The 13,822-nt window shown below is 32.4% G+C and overlaps 1 protein-coding gene and 1 long non-coding RNA gene across 2 annotated transcripts; both read left to right on the forward strand.

Moving 5' to 3' along the window:
* Nucleotides 1,317–3,181, forward strand: LOC104719497 (non-specific lipid-transfer protein 15-like). Its single transcript, XM_010437429.2, has 2 exons — nt 1,317–1,714; nt 2,982–3,181. The coding sequence occupies exons 1-2, from the start codon at nt 1,368–1,370 to the stop codon at nt 2,992–2,994; spliced, it is 360 nt and encodes a 119-aa protein (XP_010435731.1). The 5' UTR covers nt 1,317–1,367; the 3' UTR covers nt 2,995–3,181.
* On the forward strand, nt 7,044–8,334 carry LOC109127617. Its single transcript, XR_002034165.1, has 3 exons — nt 7,044–7,067; nt 7,376–7,478; nt 8,170–8,334. It is a non-coding gene; the product is annotated as an uncharacterized LOC109127617 (long non-coding RNA).

Below are 13,822 nucleotides of genomic sequence, written 5' to 3' on the forward strand. Positions count from 1 at the left end.
TTCTCTCTCTGTATATATATAATGGTGGGACATTGAAGTAGCACAGGGAGACTTTGAAGTTGTTGAACATGACGAATCAAGAACTCACTGTCACATTCACTTTGAAGTTTGAAGTGGTAGAAACTGCAGGGGAAGCTCTATTTGAATGGGAGGGTCTTGGTCTGCCAAATTCACAAACGATCAAGTCAATAGAGGCAAAACCATGTGCTAATAGGTGAGTGTTATGGACACACCTTGCAAAAGAGCGGACGTAGTGCTCATTAAAACAGGGTGAATGTCATACGAGAAGAAATGTGCTGCAATGTTTTTCTTGTTTCATAAATGTTAATTTTTAAAGTTTTTAACAATCCAATAGATGTACACTTATCATTGAACTTATACTTAAGCCATAAATGGCAGAAAGGTTATAATAAATTTGAACCTTGAACTTAGTAATAGCTTTGAAGCAAAGAAGAGTTTTAATACAAGCACAAGTTTAAAGGAGATGAAATAAATTTGGACTTTAATCTATGTATTAATTAAATATAATGTTTGTGTGTTTTAATTAATTAAGTAATATGTTTGTTTGTTTTTTTAAAAAAAAATTATTTACAATGTTTTATTGTTTCATATAAAAATTTGGTATTGTATTTTGAATTTTAGTAAAAGTTTTATAAGTTTGAAATTTAAATGTTCTTTTATAATTTTTATAATTTATAAGTTTATAAGTTTAAGAATATTATATAATTGTAATAAGTTTAATTGTAATATTATATACCAAATTTATTAGATTTTATAATTGTAATATGTTTAAGAATATTATATTATTAAATCTTAAAGATCTTAAACATGTTCTCCCTATAACTAACTTTTTAGCCAAAGATCTTAACTACTGATCTTAGATTATTTTTCTAATATATTTAATCTAAGAACACAAAACAAAGTTATGCCTATAAAGATGCCCTTACAATTTTGTTACTAACTAAAAAAGATAGTCATTATTAATACCTTTTTTTTTTCCCAAAACATTTATTAGAAAGCCACTCCATGATTAGTAATACAAACAAAGTTAAGTCTACTAAAGAAAGTCAAAATTAATATTTAATAGAGTTAATTTATAGAAATTCAGTTTTGGTTAAGAATAATGAGTTAGATTTTCTCAATCTCTTAATCATTAGTTGCATTGGTGATCTAGTAGATTTTTTTTCTTATTAAATGGAATATTGGCATTTTTGGTAATATTTTCTTAAACAAAATCAACATTCATTAAATGGAATGCTTTCATTTTCTTAAAAAAAAAAAATCTAGGCATACATAATACATGTTGAATGTCTTCTTATAAATAAACCAAATTACACCCTAAAAATCCTAATCAAAATCAAGCAAACATGAGCAAATCAGTCTTTGTTGTCTGTATCAGTTTATTGGTTGTTCTGACCCCGACTCTACATGCTAAAATGGTGAGTTACCCAAATGGTGATAGACATTGTGCGATGGCGCAAGGCCAAGTGATAAGTGCATGCTTGCAACTAGTCAACGGACTACAACATGCGGATTGTTGCTATGCTATAAACGACGTAAACAGACAAGCAGAGACACAAGCAGCTCGTATATGGCTTTGCAAATGTTTCCAAGAAGTCGTAAAGCTGTCTCAATTTACAAAACTTATTGGTATGCCTGAAAAATGTGACATTCCTAACGCTGTGCCTTTTGACCCCAAAACGGATTGTGCAAGGTATGTAGGGTTTTCATATATATATATTTTTAAGGAAAATATGATATTACATAAAACAAAATGTCACTAGATAAAATAACATAATAGTTCTATTAAAAAAGTACATGAAATTTATACCATTTGAAAAACGATTAATAAANTTTTTTTTTTTTTTTTTTTTTTTTTTTTTTTTTTTTTTTTTTTTTTTTTTTTGTTAAAGGATATTCAATTTTATAAATAAATGTCCAATGAGCTATTTCCGGATTTAGGCCCATTTACAATATCCCCTTAGGGCCTAAACCATATACAACAAACCAAGTAAAACCAAAAATTAAAATTGACTCGGGTTTAATTAATGACGAACCGGAATCAAACCGGTCGTCTGTAACCCTAATCCCAAGCTGTAGAACACAGGTTGAGCCACCGTCCATGAGATTGCGGATGCTCATCGGATCAGGACCTCCGGTGAGCCTGGGCGACGCGAGTCAAACGGAGATAGTGATCCAAGATCTGTTGTCATCCCGCCACCGTAGAGCAGCTTTGAGGAGCAAGAAAGAGATCCGAGCTTTGCATGTCGACGAGATTCAGGCTCATATGTGAGAGAAGACAGGCGGTAGGGAGTAGATCTGAGAACCTTCGACGGTGGCTTAGCTCCTCCTAGCCGGAGACGACCTCCCCCATCGAACAACGACCGTGAAAGCCTCCAGAATCTCCGGTCTTCGGATCTAACCACCTACCTCTCTCGATCTTTGCCGTGAATCTCCCTCTTCTACTCCGCGTCGCATCACCGCCGATAGAGCTCTTTACCGTCAGTATGTCGCGGAAGCTTCTCCTCTCTGCTGCTCCCTTGATTTCGATCTGAAGCTTTACTTTGTTGATGCTGCAGTTTACGGATGAAGAACCATGGGCCTTGGGACTCTCTTCGTCGCCGGAATCGACGAAGAACCCCCATCGACGGTGCAAGAGGTTGCGGTCAGAAGAAGAAAGAGTTTGGGAGAAAAAATCGCCGCGAGTGTCGGCCACGCGCGACGATTCTCTCTCTATTATTAAACCAACGTATTGTTGACAAAAAAAAAAACAAATGAACGACCACCCCATACACGAAAATGTTATCCGCAGGCTTTATTTTTTTGATTTTTTGGAATAAATATATTTAAATGATATTTTTGGAAGATAAAACTAATAATATTTTACTGATATTTACAAGATATTGCCCAATAATTCTCCTAAAGAAAATAATTATCTAGGACTTAACTTTTCTGATTTGGAATAATATTTTTTGCTGCAGTATTAAGGTCTGAAGCGAAGATGAAGTCACAAGAAAATTAGTTATAGCGATCAATGTACTTCATTTTTTTTTTGGTCACCATAATGTACTCTGTTCATGTTCCCGAACAAATAAGCATATGTTTTTAACTAGCAGTGTTAGAACATAAGTTTATCGAAATTATATAAAGATGTGTTGGAACAGCACATATGATTGATATATGGAAAAAGTTTCCAACTACAGAGAATCCAGTTGTTCTTATTCTTCTTCTTCTTCATCTTAGCTAAGCTTCTACAAAAAGATGAAATTAGATTTAGAGACTAATACATAAGTCTGTATTAATCAAGCATATGCTCTGATAATAACTTTGGTATATTATTTGTTATTTTTTTTTTTGTTTGAGTGACGACGACCGTCTCTGTCTCTGTCTCTGTTACAAAAAAAAAATGGATGTTGAACCAAACCGAAACAATAGCATTGGTGGTGTAAGACTGAGACAGGGTGGTAAGACTCAAGGGTTTCATAAGAATATGAATGGAAACTCTGCTTTTGCTGTCTGAATATTCTCAGACTAATCACATTGAAGCTCTTTTCTTCACTTTCTGTCAGAGTAAACATGGATCATGTAACATCTTTCTATAATCTAGTAAGGTTGCAGCTGTGTATATAATTTGTTACTTTTACCTCTGAACTCATTATTTTGTCCTTTAATTTGTTTCTTGTGGCTCTGACGGCTCAGCATGCTATGTACTATGTTGAAACTCTCATACCCTACTTTCTTATTCTCTCTCTCTCTCTCTCTCTCAGGTTGAACCTGCAGCAAATTGGTTGGAACTTCTAGTATTTGTCTCCTATTGTGTTCATAATCAGTCTCAGTTAGCAGGAGACGTCTGGTGTTGCAGGATTTTCAAACAAGTAAGAAGGGAATTTATGTAATTGAATACATGTTTTTTGAAGGAATTGGCATGAGAAAACCAAAAAAGTAGCACCATTATACAAAATATTCAAATAGAGACAGTAGGTTTGATTTTGGTTCACCTAGTACAAGAGAGCTAGTTGAAATCAAAAGAGCCTTCAGTGTACTTTTGTGGATCACCTCGTTTCGTAACACAACCTGAGATTGGATTGGATGATAAAGATATTATATTAGGAACCTCGATGCACTCAGGCTAGTCAAGGACGTGTTGTGAATTAGGTAATTTCTTTCGGACATTCTAATTACCGACCGCATGCAAGTGGCAAGCTTCATGAATTTTGAAAATAATTTCGCTAATTAAGTTCTCGTGTACTATATATAAAATTACCACTTTAACGCGTGCAATCATATATAAATGATAATTAAACAGAGTCTTAGTGATCGTCAAATTGTGATTCAGTATTCTTGTAGCAGCGAGATCAATGATTTTCAGACGCAGAAGTAGAAGAATGTTCTCTAACTCTTAAGATATCTTTGGGTTTAAATTTGTACTTGATTTGCTTTAAAATGTTTATGCATGTATCATGTGGATTCTTCTTTCATGTACTCTACACAAGCTTCTTTCTTCTATCTGTAAAGCACGTCCCACCATGAAGCTACCTAACTTGGGCTTAAGTAAGTGTCCCTGCAATCAAACAAGGCGGGTATAACATAGAACAAATTCAACAGTGCTACTCAACTCAATGGCAACAGTTCACTATTTAGAAAGCAACAATCAAAGAACAAAGTGGCTTTGAGTATCCCTGCTCACTCCCATCTGATGATTCATCATTGCTCACATATGAGTATCGCTAGCTCGCTCACTCCCACGAAGGAAAAAAAAAAAAAACACTCAAAGCACTACATCACAACGATCTTGCTTCAACGACGCATACTCATGTCAAAGTCATCTTCATTTGAGATTTAAACTTGTTGTGTTGCTTCACCCCACACCAGTTTGTGAGAGAGTATAAGTGGATCCATAAGAAGCCCAAAATAGTGAGTGTCCAATGAGAAGTCCATCAGCTCATGTCATTAAGGTTTTAGCAAGCAAAGATTCATATAAATTTGTCTTTAAAACATCAATGTAAGTTAACCTAGACAGTTGCTACTGGGAGCAACTTCCCTCTTAACCCATTTATTAAGATTAATCTCTAAAGTTACTAATTTATTCTTGGTGACAATTAAGCTAAAGATCCATCTTCTTCTTTACATTTCAGTTTGATTTTCTATATTTCTATCTACCTTAATTAGCTCATTTAACCACTAATCTAGAGAATCTCCTACATAACTCATTCACTTTAAGTTTGTTTTTGGGTAAAGCTGACGATCAGAAAAAACATTTAATGGAGATTGATTCAATACTAGATCCTTTCAAACATCCACTACAGCATATTTTATATATAAAAAAGGAATATGAAGAAAGAAAAAACTCCAGCACCGTTCCATAATTGATAGTAATCTTGTTGTACCGATAACAAACTTAAAACATCGATACTATTCCTTATAAATTATCTCGATGGCGAGTGAAGTTACAGCTGCTACAACCGAAATAAACCCAAAGGAAAAATATTTAGCCTTTATCTTGTTAGTCCTTGAACCATCTCTATCTTGTTGTGCAATCATCTCTTGAATTGTTGCCGTAAGATTTTGAACTTGTAACTCTAATTCTGTAGCAGACTGTCTTATCTCGTCGTTCTCATTGACTGGAACGTCACCTTTTGGTAGAGGCATGAATCCTGAGCGTAGCAAAGCTTCTACAAGACAAGTTACTAATTAGTCTTGTCTTGAGTTATATAATCTCTCGTTTCTTAACTTGTTATTCAAAAACTGCTGAAACAAAAGAATTATAATTCAAGCGTATTTGTAAAGGACGTACCGAGGAAAGCCCTAATAGATTTAACTAATAAATTCGAACTTGGTGAACAAGTTTATATTTAAGATACATGAGAAACTTAAATATAGTTGGAGCAAATTTAAAGGAAACTTGAATTTATTTATAGAAAATAACTGCAATATTAAAAAAGAAAATTGTTAAAAATTCAAAAGAAAAGGTATTAAAAATATGATGGAGATTCGATAAATATAAGGGAAAATTATAAATAAAGGATATTTTTCCAAAAATTTGGCCATCTATACTTTTTTTTCAAAAGTTTGGTTAAATAGGTTTTATGATATAAAATTACCCAATTATGCCCTTAATTGTTTTTTCAGATAAATTTTGTCTCCTGAAATTAAGAAAACATCAATTAATCGGTTTTTGGGGCTTCATCGAGTGGGCCTAAATTGTTGTTTTGAGTTTTGACAAAGTAAGGGAAATTGATCGATTGGAAACCAATTAAGGTTAATTTTTTTTCCCAAAAGGGCTAATCGCGACAAACCCTTCCGCCGTATCTCACCATCGTCACCATCTCGTCGTCACCATCTCACCGTCGTCTCTCACCATCGTCACCATCTCACCGTCGTCTCTCTCCATCTTGACCATCTCACCGTCGTCTTTCTCCATCGTCACCATCTCTCTCCATCTTCACCATCTTCCGCCGATTTGATTTCTTCACCGTCTTCCGCCGTCTATCCATCTTCACTGTCTTCCGCCTTCTATCCATCTGCTTCTTAGTCGTTTTGGTGGTCTCCTCTTCACTATCTCAAGGTCAATCCGGTTGAATTTCTCTTCTCCATTGCTCCTTGTCGATCGAATTGGGTAAGTTAATTTGTGTTTTTTTTTTGCATGTTTAAATTTTGTCCTTGTTTAATCTCGATTTCAATCTAGAATTGTCTAATGATAAGTAAATTATCAAATTTTCAGTTTGGATTTCTCTTAATCATGACTCCATGTTTATCGAATTTGGTATGTTTAATTGTGGAATTTTTTTGGTAATTTTTAACTTTTATTCTTTTGTAATCTCTATTTCAATCCAGAATTCAAATGAACATCAAGTTTTTTTATAGAACATCATAGTTTTAGATCCGTTTAGCATATTGACCATATAATTCTTGATTTTTTTTTGCATGTGGATTATTATTTTTTGTTTTCTATTGACTTTAAAGTTAAAATTGTGTACCAGGGTTGATGAAACAAGATCGATAAAGCTAGTTAACAAGAACAAGAGTGATGATCGAAACATTTGTAAACACTTTTTTTGAACAATAAGGTTAGTGAAAAAGTTTGCATAAATCTCTTTTTCATATAAAGTTCTTCGTTTCTTCTTTTTCTTAGTTTGTTTGATTCTAAGTAGGGTGATATGAGCTTAGATATGAGTGATTACGATATTGATTGAAGCGTATCCACACTTGTAGCAGCAATAAATTGTAACGTTGTTTTGTTTTTATCATCATTTAGTTAAAAAGTTTGCATACATCTCTTGATTTTAGCCGTGTTTGAGAAAGTTTGCATTAATCATATGGATTTATTGACTGCTTCTCTATATCAGTCATGACCCTCTTTATATTCTCTTTGCAGTCAATTATATTTGTCAAAGATTGACCTTGGCTGAGAGCAGAATTGGATCATAAGGAGCTTTTGTCAATGTCCTCAACAAAAGCACCATCAGATTCTGATACAAGTAAGAACCGTGATTTTTTTTTTAAAATCGTATCTCGTTTGTTCTTTTTTTTTTTTCAAGTTCCTGTTTGCATCTAAATGATTAGTAGTCTTAGTTTTCATTTATGCTTTGCACTTAAAAGGTTTGCGTATGTTACTTGTGAATCATTTTATTCAACTGTGAATTATTTTTTGGGTTTTCTATATCTGGAATCACGGTTTGGTTCCATTTTGCATATGTTATTGTTTTTAAAATCATGTGTTGCATCTAAATGATTAATAAACAAAGTTTTTTTGTTCTTAAATCATAGCTTTAGTAATCTGTATTTTCTTAAACTAAATGCTTGTTTGGTAGGAATTATATCTTGTTTGTTGACCTTATAAGCATTATATTTACAAAAATACATTATCTCAAGAAATTGAGTAAGCATCATCTCACGGTTTGCTTCCTTTTTTGCATATGTTGCATCTAAATGATTAATAAACATAAACAGATTTTTTTTCTTCTTAAATCTTAGCTTTAGTAATCTTTAGTATTTGACTCTATTGGTTCTATTGCGCTTATGGATTGACTCTATTGGTTCTATGGACTTATAATTCATACTTTTAGTAATCTGTTTTTTTTGTTTTGCAAAATTGAAGTCTCATATCTTTGTTGATTTATTTCAGTTTTGGCTAATATATACTAATTCATTTTTTACTTTTTTCGGCAGGAATGGTAAAGAAGTACCCTAAACGGCTTATGGAAGATGGAAGCGAGCCACAAGTTGGGCAGATAAATAACACTTGTCGAATGTCAATCTTACACAAAATCAAGAAGGCATTACCAGAAGAGTATGAGATTGTGAAGGGTGATCCATGCAGTAGTGGTATACACATCATCAGCATAAGGATATAGATCCTTGCCTATATCAAAAGCTCCTTTTATAGCATGTCTACAAGGGAGTTTTTGGATGCTGAACTTTCCACATGAACAAGTCCTTCTTTCTAAGTCAACAATGTAGTCTACCCCATTACCTTTAACCTGGATCTGCAATCTGCTCATCAAATAACCGTTCATGAATTTACCTTTCACTATTCTTCTTGAAATCTTTTTCCCCCCCTCAACAGGTAAAGGATCTCTATGCTTTGCACTTAACTCTCTACTCTCATAAAACCAACGTGTCATCATTTCTCTGATGCTGTCTAACAAAGGAATTATTGGATACTCTATGGGTGTCCTCAAAGCAGCATTGATTGATTCAGCTGCATTGTTGGTGTTAATATCATACCTATAACCCCGAAAATGACAGCAAGCCCATTTTGTCACATCGGCTTCCTCTAGATAACTTCCAATAGCAGGACTAATATTATCAATTCGCCCAAACTCTTTCTCAAACTCAACAACTCTATAAGCTTTTGATGCTTTTGCAACCTTACCAGCGACACCTCTGCCCTTCTGATATGTTATCACATTACTAAGTGGTGGATGCAAATACCATGTTTAGCCAATGGATAGATGTTTCCAGTTGATTTAGCAATCGATGTAGTTCTATCTGACACAAATGATAAACCTTCTTCATCAGCTATAACCATCTTAAGTTGCATAAAAAACCACTCCCATGAACAATCATTCTCAGAATCAGCAATTCCAAATGCGATTGGATACAAATTGGAGTTACCATCTACAGCTGTAGCAACTAGGAGAACCCCTTTGTATTTATTCTTCAAAAATGTACCATCAACTACTATCACTTTCCGCATTGACTTGTAGAACCCTCTTGTTGATTGACCAAAAGAAATAAATAGATATTTAAATCTTCCATCAAAGTCAATTTCATAATTCGTGAACGTACCAGGATTCGCTTCTTGTAGCATGTGCAAGTATTTTGGAATCTTAGCATAACTTTTCTCAGGAATTCCTCTAACTTCGTTAACTGCATACTCCCGAGACTCCCAAGCTTGGTGATATGTTAGCTCGCAGCCGTACCTTGAACGAATAATATTAACTATATCATTCGGTTTAGGACCTTCCTTCACACCCTCATAGCTTTGCTTAATGAGATGTCCAATTGTTCTTGCAGATGGAGTCCTACAAAATGAGTTTTTTTTTTAAGGGGCACATGTATGGTTACCCACAAACTTGTTGATTTTGAAATATGTAGACGCTTGTAAACACTCAGCCCGGAGACGCCAGTTACAAACACTATCAATGCAGCGTATACACCACCATCTCTTATCAGATTTTGTAATCCTGTAGTCGCAGTTATATTTCATTGCATACATTTCCATAGTAGCCTGTAAAGCTTCCTTACTGCTGAAATATTCACCCTTTTTTACCATTGAATCTTCCAACTTAAAACCAGCAGCATCAACAAGATTAGCATCAGTACGCTTTTCTAATACATCATTAGTCGGCTTTGGTGAATTCCTTGAAATAACACCTACTGATTTTCCCACATCAACTTCCACATTACAACCATCGCTACTATCAACTGGGAACTTATTCAGATCGAACTGGACTTTACTCCTATCACCTTCATCAACTACTCTTTTGAAAGTAACACACAACCGAATCATGTTTATCTTTTTCAGATATGCAAGAAAATTTTTCATACCTCTATCATTTGTCACAACAACAGGAGGACAATCAACTTTAACCTCTGTGGGTAGATAACTGAATTCCACATCAAACATATTTTGCTCTATTTCATAGTCTTCTGAAACCATAACCTTCAACTCTTCAAGAGATGTAGTGGGTTGCAAAGTCAGTAATCTAGCACGTTTTTCTTCATCATCAATAAATCTCCACTCCTTCTTGGCATCCAGTGTCCATACACCACAAGTAACATAGATTTGCATCATGAACAGGTAAGTGAAAGCTTTTGTGGAAGGTGGAAGAGATGGTGATCGATCACGTTAAGGTATAATGTCGATTTTTCTTAATTTGTTTATCTTCTAAATAATTTAGAATACGCATTCTAAAATGTATTAGAACAAATCTAAACAATAATTACGAAATCTTAACCATAAATTAAGAATATTTAAAAAATATTTAAAATTATTCACTTTCCTTATTTAATTTATTTTCTTTCTATTTTAGGGTATTCTAAGGTTTACAGATTACAAATTCTAAAAATTTCTATGATATATCTTCTACTTCTTTTAGTATATAGGGTAAAACGTAGAAAACGAATTCTGAATTGATGTAGAATGAAGAAAAACGTAGAATACATATTCTTAATTTTGTAGAACATACAAAATTCAGGTTCTGAAATTTTTAGAACAAATTTTCCGTCTAAACTTCTTAGAACATGTACAAACTGTAGAATGAACAATCTAAATGTTTCAGAAAGAGAAAAAATCGTAGAAAGTCTATCCTAAACAATTTAGACCAGAAATCAGCAATTTACAAACTGATTTTTGACACTCAAAACATTTTTTTTTCAATTTTTTTTTTAACAGTTGTATACTAACATGGGTTTTCTGTTTGTTTATTGGTTCAAATTTTTCAAAACTTCACTATTTTTATTAGTAGGGGCATTTTCGTCACAATTGACAATCTTGAAAAAAAAGCGTATATGGCCAAATTTTTGAAAAAAACTCTTTTATTTATAATTTTCCCTAAATATAAAATAAGGTAAAATTCTTAACATATATACTGTGTAAATTATTAGTTACTGACTAGAAATTAAAAAAAAAAAAAGAAAAAAAAAAGAACAACATTGGGCCACCGCCACAACAATTATGATAGCCTGGTAGGAGTGGCTAAGTGATATTGGTGGCAGTCCGCAGTTCAACTGATGTTCATGCCTAGATATAGTAACATGAATCAAATCAAGATATTGGTGGCAGTCTGACTTGATTTGATTCATGTTACTATACCAATCAATGATATTGTATCTTCTGATGGGAGATGACAATTTGAAAATTAGATTGTAGTTTTCTAGATGCATAAAGTTCCTTAACACATTGGCATCTACTTCTTTAATGAAATCAATCGCAGTCATTTATCGGGAGCTTGTTTGTCATCTTTATATCTAATGTGGGATTCTATATATTTTGTTTTAGGCTTGTTCTTCTTGACTTTGTAATTTACACAATAGAAGTGGGGTTTCTTTGGTCTCTGCATCTGTGTAAAACTTGTATGAAGCCAAGGTTTGAACATGTTAGAAACAAGTTCTCAAACTCTGCCTCTTCTTGAACTGGAGTTTATACAAAATGAGAATCAAATTTTGTTGTTTGTTTGTACATGATTCAGAGATAGAATATCTTCAAAACACAATAGAAAGTGTGATTAAATATATCATAATTTATGTTTCTATATTGATTGATGTTATTTTATAGAATGTAAATTATTTAGAAAACAAAATCTGAATTAATGTTATTTTTGGAAATCTTTTAGGGATTAATTTTGTAAATAAGCAAAACTAAAAGGGTAGAACCCAAAATGTACTTCAAAAATGTATATATAGATTGTAGAAAGTAAAAAAATATATATCTATTAGAATCAAAACTAATTCGTCCTTAAAAAAAATTAACATCTAAGATTATAAAAATCTAATCGAATAAAATCTATACTAGGTACTAACCCGCGGAAAACCGCGGGCTGAACTTTTTCTGATGAAAATTTGTAATAATTTATTTTGTTATTATGTTATTTATAATGGTTTGTGATTAAAAATTTGGTTTGCTTATATTATAATTTTTGTATTTTAAAAATGTTTATTGAAAACCTGTCAATAAAACATTATTACAAATTTTCATCAAAAGAAAAGTTCAGCCTGCGGTTTTCCGCGAGTTAATACCTTGTTTATGATTAAAAGGGTATATATTCTATAACACTCAGATTCGTTTACCAATGTTCAATTCCTAGAAACTGCTAACACTATAAGTCTAGACTCTAGAAATAGTAATTAAAACCTGCTAACACTATCTTCATAAAATATGGTTAGAATGGTCTGCATGTACTAGTCTCCCTTTTCAACTAGGTTCCTACTGTACCTTCACATATATCAAATTCCACATTTTTGTTTTTTTTGAGTTTTTTAACAAATGTGCCACATTCTGAAACTAAAGTTGTGGGTTCTACCACATTGACTTAGTCTTTTTGAGCTATACCACAACTTAGAAGTGCAAAGACGCATATAATCCTTAATATTAATCGAAGGTTTTCTGAAAAAAAAAACAAAATTAAATTTTGTATAGCTCAGCGTGTATGTCCTGTCTTTTCATGTTTTGGTCACTGGTCAGAAAAATAATATATTTGGTCTGGTCTTCACGTGAATGAGGTAGGTGAAGTTCTCATTTAAATTAAAATCTTTCGCTAATTTGCTTTTATTTTTAAATTTTATGTAAAGAAGATTCCACTATGAATGAGAAAAAGCTTTCTCAGTCACATTTGTCTCATACTTTTTATTCTATTAGCTTCGTCTGTGGACAAATTTAAATTTTTACTTTTTGTCCATCATATTAATTGATTAACATTATTTTATTTAGTCCATAACATTTATTGTCCACTATAATATTTTTGTCTACTATCTAGAATCTTTTCTACAAGAAATATATATTTCCTCTACTTTAAATATTATTTTTTACAATGCATTTTTATCATTTTAAAATATTACAAATGTATATGCATATGTTTTAATGGACAACTTATAAGTAATGTCTATCGTTTATGTTTATTAGTCTACAAGACTACAACGCACTAACTTAAGGGTAATGGACAAACTTAAGTCAAATATAATTATTGTTTGCAGGATAAATATTGTCCACAACTTATATTTTGTCTATTATATATAAGTTGACTCATATATAAGTTAACTATTATATATACAACTTATATTTTGTCTGCATGTTCCCTTCGTTTTTATTTTTATTTTGTGCATATAAAAATGAACAACACAAACAACACTTTTGTACGGTATGCCACCGTAATTAATGGTCCATCAAATGTTGTACTGCATCGCCGCCAAATTTCAAGGGAAGAAAAGAGGGTTATTAACGTCATTTAGTACAATCATTTTTGGTAGATTGAAAAAGGTTTTTGTAATGTGGTAAATCTGAAAAAAAATTATATCCAATGTGGTAGATTTAATAAAATTTCCTATTTTTTTTTGGCAATATCAAATGCCACCTATACAATTTAAATTTTATCCAATTCCACCTTAACTATATAAATCTACCCAATTAACCAAAATCAATAAAACTTCTCAATTCATTAAAACAAACATACAAAATACAATATACAATATTTTTCTTAATAATTATTGAAAAAAATATCCCGGTATGTACCACGTGTTAACACTTACCCTAAAAAAAATTAACTTATTTTGGATTTTGGTACATTGGTTATCCAAACCAATTAAATTTCATACCGAAGCG

The sequence above is a fragment of the Camelina sativa genome, chromosome 2 (genome assembly GCF_000633955.1).
Source record: "Camelina sativa cultivar DH55 chromosome 2, Cs, whole genome shotgun sequence".
Lineage (NCBI taxonomy): Eukaryota > Viridiplantae > Streptophyta > Magnoliopsida > Brassicales > Brassicaceae > Camelina > Camelina sativa.